Source organism: Homalodisca vitripennis, chromosome 5, assembly GCF_021130785.1.
Source record: "Homalodisca vitripennis isolate AUS2020 chromosome 5, UT_GWSS_2.1, whole genome shotgun sequence".
Classification (NCBI taxonomy): domain Eukaryota; kingdom Metazoa; phylum Arthropoda; class Insecta; order Hemiptera; family Cicadellidae; genus Homalodisca; species Homalodisca vitripennis.
In genome coordinates, this window is record NC_060211.1 from 162,703,860 (window position 1) to 162,729,382 (window position 25,523).

The 25,523-nt window shown below is 34.9% G+C and overlaps 2 protein-coding genes across 2 annotated transcripts in view; one reads left to right on the plus strand and one right to left on the minus strand.

Annotated features, from left to right (window-relative positions):
- LOC124363079 (long-chain-fatty-acid--CoA ligase 1) overlaps positions 1-813 on the minus strand; it is a 117,839-nt gene extending 117,026 nt beyond the window's left edge. Inside the window, exon 1 of the mRNA XM_046818172.1 lies at positions 561-813. Within this exon, the coding sequence (XP_046674128.1) occupies positions 561-579 (19 nt within the window). The 5' untranslated portion in view covers positions 580-813. The remainder of the gene's footprint in view (positions 1-560) is intronic.
- A 5,298-nt stretch (positions 814-6,111) lies between these two features.
- On the plus strand, positions 6,112-23,650 carry LOC124363080 (dorsalin-1-like). Its single transcript, XM_046818176.1, has 7 exons — positions 6,112-6,247; positions 7,609-7,787; positions 8,416-8,565; positions 15,309-15,479; positions 18,777-18,916; positions 20,936-21,154; positions 23,165-23,650. Exons 1-7 carry the CDS (start codon positions 6,123-6,125, stop codon positions 23,396-23,398), a joined length of 1,218 nt encoding a protein of 405 aa, XP_046674132.1. The 5' UTR covers positions 6,112-6,122; the 3' UTR covers positions 23,399-23,650.
- The last annotated feature ends 1,873 nt before the right edge of the window (positions 23,651-25,523 follow it).

The following is a 25,523-nucleotide window of genomic DNA, read 5'->3' on the forward strand; positions in this document are numbered from 1 at the left end:
AACTTTGCTTCAGTGCTTCTTACCCAAGACGTACCAAACGCCCAAAATGCACCAACCTTTATGACACTTTTTTAGGAAAATTCACTTATGTATTAAATTAAATCACGAGTCAGTCTCAAATCCTATTCCATTTTCAATTAATCACAATTCAGGTTAGTTCCACAAAGATAAATGAAAAGTCGTGTTACGTAAGTAACATTCAAGTAAATGTTCCAAATATAGATTTTGCCTAAATTATAGAACTCGATACAATGTACAAATATGCTGTAGTAATAAAATTTCACATTAATAAATACAATTTTTAATCAAGAAACAACTAATTGTTACAATGTGGCAATTCATTTTAAGTAATCTTTTTTTATTTTAAAAGAAATAATTTGAAAGTACTTGGTATTAGTTTAAGTTTCGGTGAAGACACCCACCTTTATCTCTGGTTATTTTGTTATCCAAACCTGCAATGCATATAATCAATTTGGTACAAATAAGAATCGATGAGAAAATGCTTCGGATTTTGTTCATTTAAATAAAATAGTATAATGTGTAGACTTTATTGAACTCACCAAACTGTTGAAGAGTCATCCTGTCAAGTTCACTATCACTAATCACTATAATCGCGCCGGCAAGGAACTAACCACAAACTCCGAACGAGTACTACCTGGCCCATTGACGACACAGACACCACTGCACCCTTAGCTTTCGTTTCTGATTGGCTGGCAGGGTGGTGTGAGATGACGTCATAGGTCGATAAGGCGCCCCTATGCTGCGATCTAACGGGGCGGCCGACAACCACGTCGCTTCATCGTCACTCGCGCTCTGACAGTTGATTCCGACTGTTTAACAACTCAGACTAAGCGATGAGTTTGTCCTTGGAGTCAATCTCTGGTATAGTTTACTGCGAATGAATGATCCCTTCCGAAGGTTAATTAAGAGACTTAAACTGCAGTCGGTGACAGGCTGACAGGCGCAAGACTTTCTTAGCTATATTATGCGTTTTATTTTTAAAAGTTAAATCGTTATCACTATTATCAGAAATTTAATTTAACATTAAATAATATTACGATTAATCCGATGTTTGACTTGATTAGGTAAAAAAAATTGTAATCATTCTAACTAACTCAAGGAATTGCCCTTAAAGGTTTCAACTATACATTTCTATTCTTTCCAAATTTCTTTAGTTGTGTTTAGCTATTAAAATGTCTTATAGTATCAATTCAATGATATTTACTCGCTCAAGACACTAACATAAGAGATACAATCACAATAATAAATATACATGAATCAAAATTAATTAACTGTAAAATATGTTGTATGAGAGTTATGTTATACAAAATTATTAGCCTACATTAGAAAAGAATTCTTTCCAAATTTGTTTAATTGTGTTTAACTATTACAATATTTTCTAATATCAATTAAATTATATTTACACGGTCATGACACTAATAAAAGATATAAAATCACAATAATAAGTATACATTAATCAAAATTGATTAATTAACTGTAAAAGATGTTTTATAAGAGTTACGGGTTATACAAAATGATTAGCCTACATTAAGCAGCAAGCAACGGCAATAAATATATTAATATATTTTTAATAAATATAAAAATGAACAATTTCAAGGCATCACAATTTATTTTTTAACAATATTCAGCAATAACTTAGGAATCAAATATGACAATGGATATTACAAGACATAAAAATAATATTAACAAAAGAATGAAACATGCTGATAAAGAGGAATTTTAACAGTTAAAGTAATGAACGTAGAAAATACATAATTATCGAATCTTAAAAAAATAATTCTTTCAAGCCTAGTCTAGTAGTCCATATGGACACAGCACTACGGACAGTAATTATACAGAATATACTATCTGTGCTATTTAAAAATAAAATGCTCTATATAATATTTTTGATTAAATTTTGTGGTGAGAGAAAACACCTACAACAGCAATATCGAACAAAATTCTGATCAAAGACTTAATAATTAATATTAAATATCTTAAACACTTCAACACTTTTAATCAAGGAAACAAAACATAGAAGAATTACCTTTACAAAGTTCCTGTGGGAAAATGGACAGTGGACATGCATCAGTTTCTCTTACAATATATAAAGTTGATCTTCAAAGAGTTTTCTTTAAATACTAGTATTGAAAGATTTTTTATTTTTCATACTCATATTTAAATGTTTCATACAACAGTAATAAACATGCTATTGTGAAACAAATTTGTAATTTTTTAAATAATGCTTATACAAATTACAACAGAACTATATTGTAAATAAATTTTTATATTAAATACTACATTAGAGTACCTACTTTGAATATATATATATATATATATATATATATATATATATATATATATGAGATAATGAGATTTTATTCCGAAAAAATATACTGCTTTACAAACAAGATTATTAAGGAATATAATCTAACCACATTAACAAGTTGCGTAGTTAAATAAAACTAAACAATAAACAAGGAAAGGTCTGCTAGCAGTCCGGTTTTCTCTGAAAAGGACTTGATGTGCAGATCACTGCGGTATATTGAAAGTTTCTCACTATATTTAACTAAAATTAACCTTAAAATAAAAATACATTAACGTTGATAAGAGCACAACTTAATCAATTTAAACTCTACATACAATCTCTTACATAATCTCTACTTACATAATCTCTTATTCTTACATACAATGTTTAGATATACATAAAAGACTAATATATTGAAGACTTTAAATCATCTATTTAAAAAATACAATTTATATGATGACAATATTATCTTGACATTTTAGACTAATGGAAATAATATTAAGATTCTACAAAATGTTTTGTTATATTGGTTACTAATTAAAAGAGAAATACAATAAAATAAAATAATTGTCTATAAAGGGGACGAATTTTAGTTTGCAGATGAGAAAAAGAAAGAATTCAGTTAAGAATATTTTAGACTAATCTGTTGTGTATAATATCTATCTGTTCAGTACATACATATATATATATATATATATATATATATATATATATATATTTATTTATTTATCATTATGTATGTATGTGCTATGAAGATTTCCTAAAAAATTTACACTTTGAAAAATCCAAAATTTTTGATCATTTCCAGTGAAAGAAAAAAAACAATAAAAGGTTATAAACATATAATCGACGAGTGCTTTAAGTGACTTTTTTACAATTCCTTGCTCGTAATCGACATAAAAAAGGCTAATGTGGCAATTATGATCTGACATTTCTTGATTACCGTACTACAATCCAATTTTTAATTAGGGCGTCTTCTATAACCGTGAAATTTCTAATTCCCAAAACAGTATCGAACCCCTTTCTTTGCTTGATGTTTGTTTTTAACGATGGAAAGATTATGAAGGAAATGACTTTTCCGAACAATTGCCATCGTTCCGCGATACAAAAACTACGTTTCAGGGTCTACAATCTGATGTCTTCCTCAGGTGAACATTGAACCCATAACTACAATATAGGTTTAAATAAAAAAAATCACACCAGAGTGCAGAAAGGTATGTTAATATGTAAATCATTAACATACCTTCGAAATAGGGGATTAATATAGTTCAGCTATCATTATTATAATTGATGAAGTAAACTTAAACGTTCTTTAATTAGAAACTATTTGATTAGAGAATGGATAATTGAAAGGACTCAGTTAAACTTCTGAGTATTCGACTATAAAACAAAAACAGTTAAACGAGAATTCAAGTTAATAAATTTGTTTCAGGCTTTCTTCGCTTGATTATCGTGTGTCAGTGAGAGATTCAGAAACCAAGAACACCGCTTGGTTTGATATGGTAGTGTCCAATTTAAGAGCATGAGATCATGAAAGAGTATGATAATGAAAGACTCGCTTGAGTGCAGCATTCACACAAAGTTAATGACAGTCAGCGACATTATTTAATACATATACTTCCAGTTTGAAACCTGTGACGTCAGAGCTTGCAGATTAAAAAGGCCAAAGTTGTTTGGTTAGAGACTAACAGTCACTTTTATCTCCAGACCCTTGCACTTTTATGGAGCTTCCTTTCTTAAGAGAATTACTTGCCTCGTAATACTCGGAAATCACGATGGCATAGTATTTAACAACTAAACGAAATGCCACAGAATCTTTATTTATGTTGCCTCACTAAAAAGCTGTTTTGCTCCGTCCGAAAATCCTTAAAACTTCAACTGGAATCCCCTAAATCTCAAGAAGGATAACAGAATTTCAGACATTTACCATCTTTATAGGTCATAATAGGTATATCACATCGTTTCGAGCATTGAAATCTATCCTCTTCGTCGAGTGGGAGAGATATTAATACATACAAAAATAACGAACAGAAAGAAGTAAAGAAGGGAAAGAAAAGGTTTCATGCATATCCAAAAGCTGCTCGACGTCTAGTCCAGTCTCGAGCACAAATCACAAGTACGAGGATAACGATCACACATCACACTAGCACAGGCTACAGTGGGATACTTACAAGAATGAAGCTAAATTTCAGATTGCGTAAAATACCATAGATTTTTGATTAAAAGTTACTCACCTGCCCATTAAGAAACTGGTGTACTCTCTGATCATTAGTTCGGAGTTACACTCCTAAATAGAATGTCGGGTATTTGCCAGTGTTATATGTTACGAAATGTATAACGCTATGTTTCGAGGATTGAAATCTACCCCCTTCCTCAGGTGTAGAAAACAATGCATAACTATGAATTTAAATTACATAACGTGCAGCAATCGACTGCCACTTAAAAAAATATTTACACTGAAATTTGAAACTGAGGAAGAGTTTAGATTTCGATCCTCGAAACGTAGTGTTATACATTTGTAACATATAACGATGCCAAATGTCCGAAATCCTTCCAAACTATCCATTTTCAGTAACAATCTTTAAACCACAATGTGCCCATTAAGAAAGTGGTTTACTCTCTGATCATTAGTTCAGAGTTATACTCGTTAATAAAATGTCGGTTATTTGCCAGTGTTATATGTTATGAAATGTATATCGCTACGTTTCGTGGATTGAAATCCACCCCCTTCCTCAGGTGTAGAAAACTTAATACATAAACATATATTTAAATGATAAAACGTGGAGCAAAGGATTGCCACTTAAAAGATATTTGCACCTGAGGAAGAGGTTAGATTTAAATCCTCGAAACGTGGTGTTATACATTTGTAACATATAACGATGCCAAATGTCCGAAATCCTGTTATCCTTCCATTCTATCCATCGTCAGTAACAAACTTTAAAAGGGACTACTCTTTAAATTGTACATTAAGCGATTCAGAAGTAATTCCGAAGACGTGGGTGCTTATCTCAGGAGTGCTTGAGAAGCTTTATAAAAGCTGTTGCCTATAATAGCCTTGTTACAGTGTGGACAATTTTGTAAGAAGCTGCTGATAACAGCTTAAGTGTATGATTATGGAAGTAGTTATAGCATTGCTTCAGAGATCCATAATGAATTACGAGTATGTAATAACACTGTTCACAGCGCCATCCGAAACTCAGGCCTAGGATTACCACTAGGGTGATATAGAACATCACTAGCGAAACTTTTGGACTAATCCTGGTTGCAAACCTCAATTTAAGTCTGCTTTGGATTGTCTTTGCTCGAGGCAATTAGGGCATGCATTGTTACTTATTTTACAATTAATGCAAAACAAAATTCAAATTTTTGTAGAATTCAGTAAATCTACCCTGTGGATTCACTTAGTATCTATTTGGGATTCTGGTGTTAAACATCTCAGCTAGTTGGCAAATGCAGTACATAGATTTGCAGTCAGTCGGTTTAAACGTAGATTTAAATACAAGAAGGTGGTATTGAAGTTTATTTTCAAAATTACCTGACTTACTATTTGGGATTTTTAAGATACGTGATCATTCTTTGCAATGTTTAAAGTACGGATAATAGAAATACTTTCTTATCTCAAGAAACCGCAATGGATGATTTATTGCAGTTGCAATGTGTTTGTTTACTCGGCCGGGAACAATTTCAGCCCAAGCTGGCGAAGGGAGGGGAAGGGGCATTGGTCTATTTTGAAAACCGTAAGAGGCATTTAGATTAGAACACCGGTTGATAAGGTGAAGAGGCCTCGACCGGCCGTATTTCTGGCAGTTCGGGGATGTATGTTGACGGGAGCGAGCGAGGCGAGAGGAGGTTTCCCCCAATCCCTGGGTGGTGTGTCCTCTCCGCGGTCCTGATCCTGGCTATCCCAGCCATCCTCCTCGCCCTCGCAGGACTTTCCAGGTACATCACCGTAACATTACTTTAAATTAGGTCTTGTACTAATAAATTCCTTTAACCAGTACAATACCCATACTTTTTTAATACTCGTTAACCGCTAATCCACTTATCTATCAGAAACAGTTCCGATTTGTAGAGTAATACATACTAATTTGGTAGTACATATTGTTAAAATAATCAATTTAAAAAGTTGTGTAAACTACATAACGGTTTTGTTTTCATATTAATTTTTTTAAATTAAATCTTAGTATTAATTACCTAATGTTTTAAAATTCCCGTGCTTTTTCGCTCGTTTGATTCTAAATTATCCAACTTATAATCATAAAGGGTAACATTCAGTGTAGATAGAGATTTATGTGAGATTTCTTACAGAGTTGTGCTTTATTTGCTGTTAAAGTACCCTTAAAATATTGCGCAAAATAAGACCCATTTTGGACATTCTGGCGAGTAAATGCTCATTTTCACATAGTTTGACATTTTATCTTGTAAAAATTGTTATTTACGTAACAGTCTACAAATAAACTTTCTGATGTAGCTTCATTGACGCACCTGGAAAATCAACAAGCCTCAAGTGGCTCAGAAATATGCGATCTCTTTGCAACTCACTTTGGTTCTGGTTTTTCGTCAGGAATCCCACCTTTAACTATTACGGAAGTGATATTCCTGACAAACTCTAGTTTTCATAGTTGTACATACATGTTAGTATAATTATTCTATTTGTTGTTATATTATTAACACTCTATTTGCAAATTGTGTATTGGCATTGAAGTCGATATGAGAAATAAAAAAGTGTATATTCGGGTAATTGATAATTTAAATGGTGGAGTTATACAATATACGTATTTTGACAATTATTAATATATTAAATTTGGATGCCGAAAATATTTCTTTACTCCAGTTAGCAGTATCTATTATTTCTTAGATTCGTTTTAATTCGTGATTTTAAGTTTCTTCATTACACATTGCATACAAAACATACTCGTAATGTCGGTACCAAAACTATAAATATAAAACTTTAACGTATTCAGAAAAAAGATGTTTTAGGTTTCTGCTTGAAAATGTACAGTATATATTGGAGTTACAAAATTATTTATAATTGCTTCCAGTATATCTTTTACAATAATACTTGTAAAATACAGGAAAGATTATTGCATATATTAGTTTTCTTTGCCGAGGAACATTTAATTAAGGACACGAGTAATGCTATATTCGTTCCTCCCTTAGTTCTCAGCCTCAAAGTCCATCCCTATTGACGTTATTGTCTTAATACAAGGGTTAATGTATTTATCAAACAAGTTTTTATTTAATAACTGCTATTTATAAGTAAATTACAGGATTTAACTATGTGAAAATCAATTGTCTAGAAGAACCAGTCGTGATTTGGAGGTCACAGTGTACGGACACGAGATGGAGTTGCCACCACCTCCACCACCCCGCGGGGCACTGCCCCCTGTACCTTCAGTGATGATGGACCTCTTCCGTCAAGGGCCACACGATCAACTCCCTGCAGAGATCGTTCGTAGCCTCACTCCAAGAACAATTGGTGAGCTGGAAGTTGTAGGATTATAACTCTGATAAAACAATACAAAATGGAATATAAGTTTTTTTTCAATCTGTGCAGTAACAACGCCTAAACTGGACTCCAAGCAGCTTTTGGGTATTTTTGAACCCTTTTCTTTCCCTTCTTTACTTATTTCTATTCTTTATTTTTGTATGTATCAATTCCTCCCCCACCTGACGAAGAGAATAAATTCCAATCTTCGAAACGTTTTGTTATACCTTGTATAACCTATAACGATGGCACATGTTCCAAATCCTGTTATCCTTTTAGCATAAGTGGTTCTAATGCTTCCATTTGCTGAAAATTGTGATATAGAAGATAATAGAATTATAGATTCGGAAGGGGCATGTACGCCTTAAACATACTGAATTTTTTACTAATAAATTTCGAAAATTCATATTGTTGAACTTTGAAGTTGAGTATCTAAGACACTACTGTCAAATTTAAAACAAAACTTTAAAAAAGACTACATAACTGGTTACTATAAGGTTTTAAATATTTTTTAAAGAGTTGTGATATTAGATACTATCTCTTGCCTACTGTACAGACAAATGTCTTGAGGTTATCTGTAAAAGGGTAAGATCAATACTCTCTATCTCTTTGCACTCAGATGGGCTCCAGCACCGACAGCCCCTGGGCAACTCTCCGGGCAGAGAACACCTCCATCTGCTGACATTTGACGTCCCATCGCTAACTCCTGGCGAGACTCTTCACTCTGCCCAACTGCGACTCACCCTCTCCTATCTACAGTTTCCTGCAGGTACTCCAAAAAATCTTTAAAAACTGTAAATGTAATTTTATTAAACTGCAATCTCACTGAGGCAGGTGACCCCAATCCAATAAGATGAAGTTTTTGGTCATAGTTTAAAAACAATTATTAGTTGCAATACATTTTTTTTCTGAATTTGATTGTGTAAAAGGTCAAATTTAATACCATACTTTCATGTGTTCTATTTAAGAGGGGTAACTAGTTCTCTGTGGGATTGCTTATTTCTTACTTAAATTCCGCACCTCTTTAGGATTCTCTTTTGAAGACAAGAAAAGCAGAATGGTTTTTCGCATAATCCTTGAGTGGTTGACAAATACTGTCTGTTTGCATAATATCTCATTTCAATTCATTTTTTCATTTCATCTTATTTGTAGTAAACAACAATAAACGTTGTATTAAATTTTTCAATGTATATAAGATGCTAATTACAATTGATTATGAAAACACCTGAATAAAATAACACAATCAAATAACAAACTTAACATAACACAAGATATATAACTTAACAAAGAATAGTCATCAATTTAAAACACATCAAAATAATAACGTTTTAAAAACACGCAACTAACAAGAAAACGCGACTATTGCCAATTATGCCGGCACAAATCTGCTCCACACAGTAGATACAGCCACAAATCCGGTACTCTCACCTTAAGTTTGAACGCTACCTTTTATTGAACGCTCCCTTTTATTGAACGTCACCTTTTATTGAAAGCTCCCTTTTATTGAACGTCACCTTTTATTGAACGCTACCTTTTATTGAACGCTACCTTTTATTGAACGCTACCTTTTATTGAACTCTACCTTTCATTGAACGCTACCTTTTATTGAACGCTCCCTTTTATTGAACGCTCCCTTTTATTGAACGCTCCCTTTTATTGAACGCTCCCTTTTATTGAACGCTCCCTTTTATTGAACGCTCCCTTTTATTGAACGCTCCCTTTTATTAAACGCTCCCTTTCATTGAACGCTCCCTTTCATTGAACGCTACCTTGTATTGAACACTATCTTTCATAGAATGCTACCTTCCGACGCGTATTGTGCTTTTACTTGTAGTTTTACTGTTAAATTTAGCAAACATTACAACTTCAGATATGTACAATGATGGTAGTGTAAGAATATTTAGTTTCTTGAAAGCAGGTATACAGTACTGTCTCCCACTGGGTCCCGCAAGAACACGAACAGTGCTCTTTTAAATAATGAAAACCCTTCTCAACGATGTCCGAGTGGCCATACTACATAACACCAGCCCATATCTCAGACAAGATTCGCTCATGGCGAAATAAATAGTTTTTAATTTCTACATTTTTCAAATGAGCTAGACATTCATATTTATTATTCGTGTACACATAAAACATGAAGTATAGAAGCCCAACGTGTACAGTGCAATCCTTCGGCAAGGTCTAGGAACTACTATTTACGGGGACGTCATGGAACATTAGCGAGTTCTTTTAATTGGTCCATTAAACCTCAGTCAGATGCTCTTGTTTATATAAGTCATTTACCACACAACGAGCCATTATTTATTTTAAAATTGGTCAAACCTAAGGAGACAGTCCAAAAGTGAGGAACTAATAAAACATTGGAATAGAAGTATTATTTGATATAATGTTGTTAATTTTAATTGTTTTATGAGATAAAAACATTGTCGTCAAAAATACATTTTGGATGATCCAAAAAAAGGTGACAGTTTAAAATACACGTATTATGTTGATCTAGGTATGGCCGTTGAGGCAGACTAATTAACATTTTCAATCCAAGATTTTTTTTTCAAACCAGAGTCCCGGCACCTGTTACTGAAGTGTGGATATCTGCCTGAAACCCACCTTTAGTTGAATTTTATGACCGAAATATTTAATTATAAAGAATGTTGTACTATACAATATATATACATTAATTAAAATAAAATCTTTAAATATACAAATACATTTTTCTATTACAAAAGTTTTTTCAAAACTTATGACTTTTTAGTGGTATACAACACAAAAAGACCATACGTTGAAAACTGCAGAGATATGTGAAAGTGCACGGTTTTAAAAAATATAATAAAATAACAGCATAAAGTTCAACTTTTGTGGAAATAATCGGGGTGACTATATTAATATTTCTGCAGAATGTGTTGTTACTACAATATCTTTATTCAAGGAATTTAAATTGTTCAATCTGTAAGTCATTTTCAAAACATCCTAAGCTTAGAATACATATTGAACTGGCATTGCTTTAAACGCGTATTACTTTTTATATTAAAATACCAGTTTTGAATTTAATACACATTCAATAGAAATAGCTTTTACATTGTGTTTCAAGAACTGTAATCTCGCTATTAATATAGCTTGATTTATATTTGTATTTTTAACGTTTGAGTTTTCAAAGTTTTTTTATTTGTTTATTTTGTGAAAAAGCTACCACATAGGAGGAGTTACATACTCTAAAGCTAATTATTTATTGAGAAGGACAATAGTAATGCAGTACCCATTACTACTACGGTAATTACAATCATTACTGTACTAATTGAATATACGATTAAATGACGGGTGTAACAGAATTCCTAACCATTTTCTTACATATAGATTTAAGATACAATTTACTGAGGTTCTCAGCTAATAGTCAACAATACAAAAATTGAATAAACGGCAGCTCGCAATGTGGGCCATATCTTGTCACATTAAATCTGCTCTAAATCATTTATTTATTTCTCGATTTAAATGGTGTCATTAGATTTGTAAAAAAAACACCTTTAAAGACATTTACTCTTGAGAAAAATTGTAGTTTTTAAGATATTCAAAGTTTACAGGTTTTAATGGACGCAATTTTGAAAATACTAAAGATAATTTCATTATATTTTTCAGTAACTGGCCTCTTACACATTTGAGCCAAATTTGGTATAATTTAATTTCTTTTTAAGATTTTAATTTTTTTATAGACAGGCAGATGGGAAATTAAGCATCAGTGACCCATGTGCATATGGTGAAATATGTTTGTATTGACCTGAGCAATAACCTGATATACCTTTGTCCAGAAAGTTACGGGACACCCTGTATATACACTAACTTATATGATGGTGCATCTCACTCCATGGGATTTGGCTGAGCTATAGCTAATATTTTTAAACTGGACATATGAGTAACGATGATGGCAACGAGAAATGAGTAGAATAAATAAATTTGTAAATAAGCTGAGTATAATCATATGGGTTACTGACGTGTGATATGCTACAAAATATAGCTTATGCAATAAATAGAAAAATAATAGAGTGGAAAGCAACGTTAAAGGTCGGTGACAAGATTTTATTTTAGCGCATTGTAGTGCACTCCCTAACTCACCGGAACTTTTATTATTTATGAACTGCTACGAAACCTAAACAAATGAACAAAATTGTGAATGTATCATTTAGCAAGATATCTTGAACAAATTTCATCTACATCTTGAAATAAATTTTGCATGAAACTTAATTTCTACATAGGCAATATTGAGTTCTATGATGGTGCATGTCCAACCTTGGAATTTGGTCGAGCATTATTGAAACATCACTTAGCAGGCTAATAGTCTACAATTTCTAATTTGTCAGCCAGGGTGATGTAAAAATTCCTTCTCTGTATCATACCTGCTTATCTAACTGTCATTCATAAATATTTATATATATATAATATATATATATATATATATAATATATAAATATAATCATATATAACCTCAAACCTAATCATACTAATCACACACACACACACACACACACACACACACACACACACACACACACACACACACACACACACACACACACACACACACACACACACACACACACACACACACACACACACACACACACACACACACACACACACACACACACACACACACACACACACACACACACACACACACACACACACACACACACACACACACACACACACACACACACACACACACACACACACACACACACACACACACACACACACACACACACACACACACACACACACACACACACACACACACCACACACACACACACACACACACACACACACACAACACACACACACACACACACACACACACACACACACACACACACACACACACACACACCACACACACACACACACACACACACACACACACACACACACACACACACACACACACACACACACACACACACACACACACACACACACACAGTTAAATAAATACAGTTAAAAGTACTAATAAATCCTGCTCAACCTTCAATGGGGAAATCTAGAAAAATAATACTCAGGACACCTCTCTAGGAACAAAAGCGAACCTATTTCCCAAAATGGACTTTTTGGAGGGCAGTTTGAAGTGTTTAAATCTCAACTTACAGTGTAGGACTAGTAATTAAAATTACGTTAAACAATACAACGGCTTTTGGACAACAATACTGGACTACATTACTGCGTTTTTCATATCAGATTTCAGAATAAAAGCGAACAATTTCTCCAAAATAGACTTTTTGGGGGGCAGTTAAAATTTTGTTGATGTAAAAATTCCTTTTCTGTACCATGCCTGAAGATCTAACTATCCGCAGGAGAACTTGAGAAGTGAAATGAGCTTTATGTTAACGGTAACTTGTAATATTTACATATGACCTCAGCGAAGCCTTGTTACGCGACACGTGGTGTGGCTTACTCGTACCTTGTATATTTCGAGTTCAAAACATTCAATTGACCACCATTGTATAATAACGGTCCACTGTATCGGATAGGCCAAAGCAGAGCTATTGCCAGTGGTTGCATGCGGATGTTTTAGGGAAGCCCTGCCAGATACCCGACTACCCGTGGCAGATAATCTGATGTACATCGACTACCGAGTTACCCGCACTGGGCAGTGTCGAGGGTGGAAAGTCATAGTTGCATAACACAATAACACTTGTATCTCTGCTGATTGCTTACTGTTGGATTGTTTGAGATTTTGGCTCCAACAGTTATATCTCCATTACTACACGGTTAGGTTGGAATACTTATTCAGTAAATGGTAATTAAACTTAGATTAGTGGAATGAATTATAACTACTGAAAGGAGCATAAAAAGGTATTGATTAATCGGAGCGAGAATAGAGAATTGTGATATTGAACATTTTGGCTTCCTTTACGTATGAGAATTAAAGAATTTTTAATGAATACGACCAGAAACCCACACTTCAGGACAGGAAAGTGTCTATACTTATGTCTCTATAAGTATATACACTAAAAACAATATAAGTATGGTGGGTTAAAAAATTAAAATTGTTTAACTTATAATTGAAAATCTTATATGTCTTTTTTATCTGCCCTAGTAACTTTTATTCTTACCATGAATAGTTTTAGATTTAAAAACAAAAATTACTTACAAGTGAAAGGAACCGCAATGGGAACCAGAATGGCACCTTCATATGCAAATTTATTTTTGGGACTTCTGGAACAAACTTTTTAATATCTAAAAATTTAAAATCGTTAGTTTGGTTCCGATTTATTGACGATATTTTTTATTATTTGGCAACATGGCATGGATAGTTTTAAACATTCTATTCAAAAAATAAATTACTTTTAAGTTTTAACGTTAACTTTAAATATTTCTAAAAATCTGTTTACGTTTTTAGATGTCGATTTTAGACCAGGGTTATCGATGTGTCATATATATGACAGTTAGAAACGCAGGCATAATACAGAAAAGGAATTTTCACATCGTCCCGGCTAACAAATAAGAAATTGTATTAGCCTACTAAGTGATAGGCTTCAATAACGCTCGGCCAAATTCCAAGGTTGGACATGCACCATCATAGAACTCATTATTTTGTCTGTAGAAATAAAGTTTCATGCAAAATGTATTTCAAGATGTAGATGAAATTTTCACAATACATCTTCACACATTTACATTTTTGTTCATAGTTTTTATATGACTATGGCCATTTTCTGCCCCGAAATTTCGGTTTCGGTTTGTGTTTTTCAAATTTATCAGATTAACACGAAAAATGCAAAAAGATTCATACAAATAAGAACGTCGCCATTTTTAAGTAAGTGCACGGGAGCATTAAACAGTTCTTAGGATAATTATGATATTAAATGTACGAACATCACTCTTCTGTCTAATCTTAATTCAGTGTTATACATCACATTTTGACGAACTATTCAGACAAAACAATACAGTTTATTTTATATAAAGCATTTCCCCATTGCTCAAGGCTTTCCTGAATTGTATATATTGTGCTGTAGTATATAATATACCTGCCAAGCTATTTACAATGGGATGTTACGTAACTATCTATGCTACCAAACATACCTTCTCTACAGACATTTGCTCATAATTCAGTTTCAAATTCATCATTGAAACATTTATTTTTATTTTGTATTGTATTATGTAATTTTCACAACCAGTAAAGGTTTATAGTAAAGAATAGATAACTAGCTGGCATAAAGAGTAAATGATTTTTATTTTATATTTCTAATTTTTATAGGTCATTTTAGTGTGTTGCGCCCACCAGACTGGTCGCACTGTTCTGTGTTACTTTCCTTTTCTCCTGTTAACATAAATACAGTTCTTTTTAATTATATATCTCTAATACAATAATTTATTACTGAAATAAATTTCCCCTCTTTCTGGGAGATTTTCGGTATGTCAGAGGTTATCAGTTATTGTAATAAGTAGTGTTATGACTAACCACAGTGAACATGTCAAATCGCATTCTAGACACCGAATGGTATTCTTTAGATTTTTTTATTTGTAGTTGAAAATGTAACCAGCGTCGTTCGTATCTACTGGGATTCCACCGAGGCATCTCTGACACAGGAGGTTCACGTCCCTGACCACGACCACGAGAACGAGAAGAAGATCAACTTCAACTGCACCGACATCATCGACAAATTTTACAAGCTGCAAAGCTCCCAAAATGCTAAAGGTTTTTCGTTTTATACGTGTAACTAGCAATTTTATTAGTTTATAACACGAAGTCAAATAAATAATCAAGTAAAAATCTGTTATTGTCATACGACTATATAAATAGCATTGACCAAGGACAAATCTATTAAAACATAAAGATTAGTAAGGTTAGTTGACATAAGGATTATATTCTAAAAAGCACCTGCTTACTTACAAGGACGTACCCAACGAGGGATTCCGAGGGGTCCGGACCCTCCTCAAAATTTAAATTTGTTCAATTATATTTTAGTAAAAAATTATTATTATTTAAATAATACAGTATTACTGACATGTATTGCTGAAAGATTGTTCTCAACAAAGAAACGGGTCAAGAACTTCTTAAGCAACAAAATGGGGCCTAACTCTCTGTCCACTGCAGGAAAATAACAGTTGTCTGGACCTCCCAAAATGTTTTCCTGGCTACGTTATTGTGCTTACGTTATTATATTTAATATCAGATACGATATTTATGTATCAGATATGATATTTATGTCATATAATATGCTATTAGAGTATTACTAGTTTACATGTTGGACAGCATAATACTCTCGGACACTGTAGTATTCCGAATGGACTGAAAATGCTATGAGCTTCCTCCGAAACAAAACCACATCCGAGTCTGACCTAAGCTGTGGAGGAAAGGCATTAAATAATTTAACTGCAGGGTAATATGTATGTTTAAAAAAAAATGTTGTGTTGTGCTTTGGTATAGATCTGGAGTTTCGGATGTTGTATGTGTTGTATGTCTTATTTGTGTATGTAGCTTGTCCACATCACTTCAGCATGAATTATGTCAAACGTTCTAGGACATAGCCTACATTTTATAATAAAGATAACTTCAGAATCTTTGTTCCATAAGTTGGTTGATTGCAAACTTCTAGGTTATGTTTTTCACTTTGTATCACCAAAAATTGTACCTGGAGATGATTTTCTGGGAACTGGAATGGACCGTGGAGTGAGTGAGTAATGCAATAGATGTCAGTGGGTTGAATCGTGGAGTGGGTGAGTAATGCAGTAGATGTGAATGGGTTGAATCGTGGAGTGGGTGAGCAATGCAGTACAAGTGAGTGGGTTGATTCGTGGAGTGGGTGAGTAATGCAGTAGATGTGAGTGGGCTGAATCGTGGAGTGGGTGAGTAATTCAGTAGATGTGAGTGGGTTAAATCGTGGAGTGGGTGAGTATTGCAGTAGATGTGAGTGGATTGAATCGTGGAGTGGGTGAGTAATTCAGTAGATGTGAGTGGGTTGGATCGAGGAGTGGGTGAGTAATGCAGTAGATGTGAGTGGGTTAAATCGTGGAGTGGGTGAGTAATGCAGTAGATGTGGGTGGGTTGAATCGTGGAGTGGATGAGTAATGCAGTAGATGTGAGTGGGTTGTATCGTGGAGTGGGTGAGTATTGCAGTAGATGTGGGTGGGTTGAATCGTGGAGTGGATGAGTAATGCAGTAGATGTGAGTGGGTTAAATCGTGGAGTGGGAAAGTAATGCAGTAGATATGGGTGGATTGAATCGTGGAGTGGGTGAGTAATGCAGTAGATGTGGGTGTGTTGAATCGTGGAGTGGGTGAGTAATTCAGTAGATGTGAGTGGGTTGAATCGAGAAGTGGGTGAGTATTGCAGTAGATGTGAGTGGGTTGAATCGTGGAGTGGGTGAGTATTGCAGTAGATGTGAGTGGATTGAATCGTGGAGTGGGTGAGTAATTCAGTAGATGTGAGTGGGTTGGATCGAGGAGTGGGTGAGTAATGCAGTAGATGTGAGTGGGTTAAATCGTGGAGTGGGTGAGTAATGCAGTAGATGTGGGTGGGTTGAATCGTGGAGTGGATGAGTAATGCAGTAGATGTGAGTGGGTTGTATCGTGGAGTGGGTGAGTATTGCAGTAGATGTGGGTGGGTTGAATCGTGGAGTGGATGAGTAATGCAGTATATGTGAGTGGGTTAAATCGTGGAGTGGGAAAGTAATGCAGTAGATGTGAGTGGGTTGGATCGAGGAGTGGGTGAGTAATGTAGATGTGGGTGGGTTGAATCGTGGAGTGGGTGAGTAATTCAGTAAATGTGAGTGGGTTGAATCGAGGAGTGGGAGAGAAATGCAGTAGATGTGAGTGGGTTGAATCGTGGAGTGGGTGAGTAATTCAGTAGATGTGAGTGGGTTGGATCGAGGAGTGGGTGAGTAATGTAGATGTGGGTGGATTGAATCGTGGAGTGGGTGAGTAATGCAGTAGATGTGGGTGGGTTGAATCGTGGAGTGGATGAGTAATGCAGTAGATGTGAGTGGGTTGTATCGTGGAGTGGGTGAGTATTGCAGTAGATGTGGGTGGGTTGAATCGTGGAGTGGATGAGTAATGCAGTAGATGTGAGTGGGTTAAATCGTGGAGTGGGAAAGTAATGCAGTAGATGTGAGTGGGTTGGATCGAGGAGTGGGTGAGTAATGTAGATGTGGGTGGGTTGAATCGTGGAGTGGGTGAGTAATTCAGTAAATGTGAGTGGGTTGAATCGAGGAGTGGGAGAGAAATGCAGTAGATGTGAGTGGGTTGAATCGTGGAGTGGGTGAGTAATTCAGTAGATGTGAGTGGGTTGGATCGAGGAGTGGGTGAGTAATGTAGATGTGGGTGGATTGAATCGTGGAGTGGGTGAGTAATTCAGTAAATGTGAGTGGGTTGAATCGAGGAGTGGGAGAGAAATGCAGTAGATGTGAGTGGGTTGAATCGTGGAGAAGTGCTGAGTGGGTGCTCAATAATAGTAAAGAACTGAATACTATGTCATGAGTAGTTTAGAACTCCTTTGTTGTCTTATATCGCCTATTAAAAAAAGCAGATTCATCGATTTAAACGTATTCACTTCCCAGTTATTCTAATGTTGTAACGCTTGAAAAATACCTCAGTTACATTAAGATGGAAATACCTTCCATTTAGGATGGATTCGTAATTAAATCAATACCAATTTACATAAAATCTTATTAGGTCTTAATAAGTCTTAAGAGCAGGTGTGTTCCAATGATTGTTGAAAGACAAAAAAGGAAGACTGAAGAAACAATTGCAATTATTAATTTATGCAGCTGTTCTGACACAGCCGCGGTTGTGGAATGTTCTGTATTAATCATTTGGATTGATTCTGTTTTCTCAATCATTACCATTTCTACACAATCAACAATAGATAAGTACTCGTAATTAATTCTTTTCAGTGTTTATTTCTCAGAGTTACTGTTTAGGTTGGTTCACATTTTGCACATTGTTTATTTTATGTCAGCTATTCAACATTGTGTGAACTTGTTTGTGTCTTGCAGACTGCAGACCCACGCTCCAGTTGCTGGTAGGGGTGACCTTGAGTCGTGACCTCGAGGCGTCCCCGCAAGTAGGAGGAACTGGAGAGAACCATGACAAACTGCCCTTGCTGCTGCTGCTGTACTCACCTCTCGATGTTCAGGTGGTATACATGGCACTAGAAAATGTAATATGATGTCAAGCTTATAGAGATTGTGAAGGAAACAGGAATTTCCAAACATTTGCCTCAGTTCGTCAATTGGATAAACGCTTCCCACCATATATACATAATGTGTAGAAACCTCCGTTGCTCCACCGTGCTTAGAGATCGTGTCCATCACATCGTAGAGCACTCAGATGTGTACCTGATGAGACAAGGAGACTACCACTTCACCGATTTATAGGTGTCTCTGATGTCAAAACGATGTAAATGTTACGTTTTGAAATTTTTCGTCGACGACTTTCTTTGGATCTCTTCAAACAAACACGACTCCAGATTCCAGAAGTTATGTCTGAGACAACGTCAGATACCAGACCCTGCAATGTAATTCAAATAGCATTACGTTTCGAGATCTGCAATCTGACCTCTTCATCAATGGAGTAACTAACCTAACTCATAACTGTAATATAGTTTAAAATAAACAAAAAGATTATTGTAGAGGAGAATGAGTTGGATGGCGTTGTAGTGGTGGTTAGTTATTCACCGGAGGAAGAGATCAGATTTTAGATCTCGAAACGTAGTAATTTTGTTGGATCACTAAACGATGGGAAATGACCGGAAAAATCCTGTTTCGTTCTTGACATTGTTTTAAAAGTTGAAAATGTCCAACCCTACTCCTAAATGAGGGGTGACCTATATTTCTAAACCTTTACATGGGTCACCTCTAAAAAAATTCGATTAGGCTAAACCTAACCTACAAAAGAAACATATTTTTGTCTACGCAGTCCAAAATAGCGACTGCGTATATTTTACTTTTGAATCTTTATTTCTACGTCCCATTATTTTATACAAACTAATCAATAATTAGTTTTTTGTGTTGTTGATTTTGTTTTATATTATCGTCACGGTATTGAACTATATAGGGTTTGTCTGAAGTTTGCAAATTTCCTGGAAAAATTGTGTTACTAAAATAGAATAATTTAAGCAAATGTAGAGTTTAATAAGATGAACAAATATGTTAAAACTGTGAAAGATACAAAAATTGTTTTCATCACAAAATATTTGACATACATTTAAAAACAACTTGTAAACATTAAAATGTAAAGACAGATATTATGATATTAGATTAAATTCAAATGAATAGCTAGGAATGAGTACTGACCTACTAATAACAGCCAAATAAAAAAAAGAATTAAGTAATTATTTTATTTTATCGTCCAGAAACTTCTTATTAAATCAGTAATAAAATAATTTAGTTAAGATAGTAACAAAGTAAGATTACGCCACACTACGTGTTGCTAGGAATGTAAAAAGTTCCAGACCCTCAAGTGATAGGCTAACGTTTAGACAACAATAGAATTATAATATGTATAGTAAATTAACAAAATAAAAATGAAATATTAAGTGTTCTTACACGAGACAGTTTAGTTAAAGAGTATTATTAATATCTTCCCACAGTAAAAATATTTGTGGTTTTTATACAATAAAGAAGCAAATATAGGAATTAAACAGAAAAATTGTTTTGCATATTCAATCTCTAACGAGAAAAACTCATTTATCCAGCCACTATGCTCAAATAGATGATTTAGTTCGGGAAATTTTAGTAAACGAATTATAAAGCCATACCTTTTATTACTCAAGTTAAGAATTATTTTGTAGATATCTGTTAATTGATTTTTTGGCACTGGATTTTTCGCTTACATCAAATGCAATTTAATAAAAAACATACTATATTGAAAACTATTTTTTTTATCGCGGTCCTCACTTTTACAAGCATTTGAAGCATTGCACTTAAAATATGCACAGTTATCACTTAAAAATAAACAAGCTATAAGCGTTGCTCCAAAAATTAACATACATTTTATTTTCGTGTGATAAAATTCATTATTTGAGATAACGATAATTATAATATTATTTTAGTTACCAACATTATTTTTAAAATAATAAAAAAGCTAAAAATAACATTTTATATAATCTTTTTGTGTACGTCATACTAATTCCTGAACTATTCATTCACTCTAGAACACATCAAACCCCGAGAGAACTTTGCCACGACACAAACGCGATCTAGCAGCAGAAGAGTTCGAGGAGGAGACTAACAGGTTATGGTCGGGAGCTCGGTCGACACCAACGAGAGCTAGAAGTGGCAGATTCCGCACCTTCTGCAGACGACGGCCTCTGTACGTGGAGTTCTCCGATATCAACTATGACACATGGATCGTGGCACCTAACGGATATCAGGTATAGTTAGGTAGCACAGAAATTGAAAAATAGTACATAAAAAAAGCTGTGCACATACATTTACATATTGTACAAGGGCTATCTAGAAAGTAGATTACGTTTCGCTCTGTAGCCGCTAGGGGCAGTACTATCGCGGTCATTTTGATGTCAGGGCATTTCTCCATTCAGTGGCTATCCAGCCGTGCTAGTGAGAGGTCGCTGTTTCCTTCTTGTTTTACAATAGCAGCTCTAAATGTCTCTCATACATAATTTTTAGCTGGATGTCATGTCATAAATCTGTTTTAATCCATTGGAGTTGAGATCTCAATCAGGGGTTTAACATAAGTTTTCTTTTTTGAACAGTAACGGAACATTAATAATTGTTATATTACAGCTTAATTAATGAAAAATTAGTAAGCATTTAAGCAAGTAGAATCAAATTTTAAAAAACCAGAGTTTTAATCTTTCCATTCTTCATGACAGTTTTGAATATTCCAAAAATAAGTTGATATCTTCTTCGAATGAAATTTATAGCTAAGAGTACACAATAAAAACAGTTTTTCTCGAAATGATGCACATGAGTACCTATTGTTTCTATTAACAGAGAAGATACCGAGAGCTTTGAACATACAATACGTATTGTCTGCTACCTGTGCTTTTAAGTACCATTCTTGTTAATTCTAACGATTACTCACTAAATGAATTGAACTACCTTGACTTTTTATACATTTTATCGTGGTTAATTTATAAATGTCTGTTTATTACTATCAACTAAAACCTCATTAACGTTGAAAACCCCCTAAACAGAGAGATTTACTTAAATCACTTAAAATTGACATGAACTGTTAACACAAACCCTACCATGCATCACTGGAAATATATGTTTACAAGTAAAAATATTACATGTAATAAACATAATTTTATCCGTACAACTGTATTTTACTCTAAATAAATCGATTAGCGGTTTGTGTGATTCTAGCTCACAGAAATAACAAAACATTGTCTACGTTCTGACTGATCAACAGTGGAGAGATTTGGACAGGCGAGTGTTCTCTGCTTCCAATGACTTCATTCTGCTTTGTCAAGTTCGTAGCCACTAACAAAGACTACATAGAATAACATTCAAATAAGATAAAAGCCTTTTACTCAGCAATACCCACGAATGGAAACAAAATTGCTATGAAATAATATTTGAAAGATAAGTTACGAATATAAAATGTTATTTCCTAGAGATGAAAGAGCCAGTCACTTGTTAAGAACTGTCCATTTAATCCAATAGGAAAATCCTTATGGTAGTTCTTAGTTTAATGTTTTAAACCAACAGACTGAGCCTTCATCTCCTGTACTCCTTCACCTTCTTATCCCATCAGATATCCACCAACCGAGGACTCGGACTGTTCTTGCAGAGCTTTATACCTGTCTATCTTTTCCGGAGGGGGAGGGGGAGTGGGATGGGGAGGAGTGGTGGATGAGATTGAGGGTGAGGGTAAGGAAGGGGGAGAGTGGTGGAGAGGGGGAAGACGGGGGGGGGGAGATAGAGAGAGAGAGAGAGAGAGATGCTATGACGACTAATCAGCTCATGTCACGTGATCTTAGCTGATGAGGTATACTAAATTTGCTCGGCCAATGGGAAGCAATCACCTGAGTCTACGTCTACAATTACGGCGCCCACTACGACCGGCCCGGCCCAGCCCAGCTCGGACCGGCCTTTTATACTCTGTCAAAATGCATACGATCAAATGGACACCCGCCCACTGCGACCGGTCCGGGCTGGGCTGGGCCGGGCCGCGGGTGTCCATTTGATTGCGTGTATTTCGACTTCACAAAAAGGCTGCGCCGGGCTGGGCCGGGCTGGTCGCAGTGGGCGCCGTGCTTACGTCCTTAGTGCAACTCAGTCCAGCTTCTCAAGTATCATATAGACATTACAAATACAAGCCAAATTATTCTCAGCAATGAGGTTAACCCTTATTCCATAATATACGTGTTAAAATTATGCAACCTGATTTTAATGACCGAGAAGTCTGCCCTCAGGCGTACCAGTGTGTCGGTCGGTGCATGTACCCCTTGAGTGATCACCTAAGCCCCACCAAACACGCCATCATCCAGACTCTGCTCCATAGTATCCACCCTGCCAAGACTATGAGACCATGCTGCGTGCCTACCCGCCTTGATTCGATCTCCATCCTCTACGTCGACGCTCAGGGCGTCCTCACGTACCGCCTCAGCTACAAAGACATGGTGGTCGCCGAGTGTGGTTGCAGATAGACTGTATAAACTGCTACGTATTGTTGCACTGTCGTAACTTCAATAAAAGTTTGCTGAATTGTGTTACCACATTTTATTTGCAAGCAAATTTGTCTTAACTATTGTGTACGCAGACGAGTTATTTCATTATAATAGTGACGAGCCCAATTAATAAATTTACGAATTGTACATATGTACTATGTAAATTTACTTTTATAAAATTTGACGCCATCTGTGTTACTTAACGAACATGTTAATAAAGAATGCTTTGACTTTTTATTTGACTTACCACCTGTACTTGTATGGTATTGTGTTAGCTTTTTTAAAGTATTTAAATTTAAAAATGGATGACCATTATTTTTACTAACCACTTATTTGTGGATACGGTTATGCTCTTACTTTTTAACTCTAATCTTTGCAATAGGTGATTACATTCAACATAGATTACAAAAAAGCAGTTCTGTGTTTGGGCAATAAATGCCAATCTTCTATGTTTAATCTCTACGCTGAAATAGGTTAATTCATTCTTGTGATCCTGTCCTGAGGATAGTGGTCTAATATCAAAATAGATCTTTACTATACCGACATATTTAATGTTTTTCAACTAGCTCCTTTAATCTACAATGAATATAAATCACATGACAGAACTAAAAGTCAAATTGTAAATTAGACCAATGCTGTCAAGCCAAAAATTTAGTTTACCCTAAGTTCTTTCTTTATTATTATTCAAAACTAGCAGTTACCCGCGGCTTCGTGCGCAATTGTGTAGGTTTTCCACCTGTATGTGCACGTTTGGTTCGAGTGAATTGATCACGAACGATCACGAATTGCATTGTTGAAATATAAAACAAATTTATTTCTTGTTCAATAGAAAATATTATTACAGCAGTGGGATCACCTCTGTCAGGAATATTATCTGATGTTTATCTAAACCACATTGAGACTGAGTTTATTACGATCTTATTTCAAATAACAATAAATTTAGTGATAAAATTCCGCTCTACCATAGATAAGTGCTGTAGTGCTATAGTGGCACACTAGTACACTCTTCAATAGTAATACCATGCAAGTAGAATTATTTGTAAACTATTTACACAAAATATCTTCGATATTAAAATTTACAATAGAACTTGAAAACTCAAATAAACTTATTTTTTAAACTAAACTTATAAACTTATTCTCACGCAGGAAAAACATAAATAAGTTTCAATACAATATTATAGAAAACCCTTCAGACCAGACCATACACTTTAAATCTTTCCACCCATATTCACAGACATTAGCCATTTATAAATCTATGGTTCATCATTTCTAAGTTTACCATTAAGTCACAAGAACTACAATTGAGAAGTTAAGATTATAACATATATTGTCACATCTAATTTTGTTTTCACTACACATTGAGAATTAAATCAAATTCAAGAAAATGACCGCAGAACAATTTCCACCTCAACAACCAGCACAAATTACTTCCCGTTACAAAGTCCGACAGTCAGTAGTGGAAGTGCAAAGGTGGTTGCGCAATAGAAACGGACCTCGTGCTTTGTTGGATCCAAACATAATAACATTCAAAATTTGCACTCAAAACTAATTACTACTGGATCAGCGAAAGGCAGTAGAAAACCGGCTGTCCATCAACATCCAGATAAGAAGAAAATATTCAAATCGTTGAAGAAATGTTCACAAGAAGTCCCGGAAAGTCAACTCGACAGTTCGTGAGAATGGTCTTACGCGACGCGGCACACTGTTGTCTTGAAGTTTCTTAGCTTTCGTCCTTGGAGACCACATTACTGCCAAGAAATATTTCCTGAAGTCTGTAATCGCCAAATGAAATATGAGGAAATTATGCTTGAGTTGCATGAAGATTGGCCAGAACTCTTTGATAACATTTTCTTAAATGAAGTAGCAGTTTTTCACGTCGGGGGATTTTTAATCGCCACAGTTCGCATTACTGTGCAGAGTTCAACCATAAAGTTACTGCTGAGAAAATGCAAAACTGTCCCAAGGGTACCATTTGGGTGTGGTATAACATCAAGTCAAATTATTGGTTTTTTCTTGAAAGAAACAGTAAATGAAGAGCGGTACCTCAAGATGCTCGAAAACAGAGTTTGGCTAATTGTGTCAGCGTTTGATAACATTGAGAGCA

Bases quoted from the DNA above. Each gene is read 5' to 3' on its own strand.
- LOC124363080 (XM_046818176.1), top strand. From the start codon at position 6,123: ATGTATGTTGACGGGAGCGAGCGAGGCGAGAGGAGGTTTCCCCCAATC. The intron at 8,566-15,308 runs GTACTCCAAAAA...TTTTATTTGTAG, and splicing joins CTATCTACAGTTTCCTGCAG to TTGAAAATGTAACCAGCGTC. The intron at 18,917-20,935 runs GTGGTATACATG...CATTCACTCTAG, and splicing joins ACTCACCTCTCGATGTTCAG to AACACATCAAACCCCGAGAG.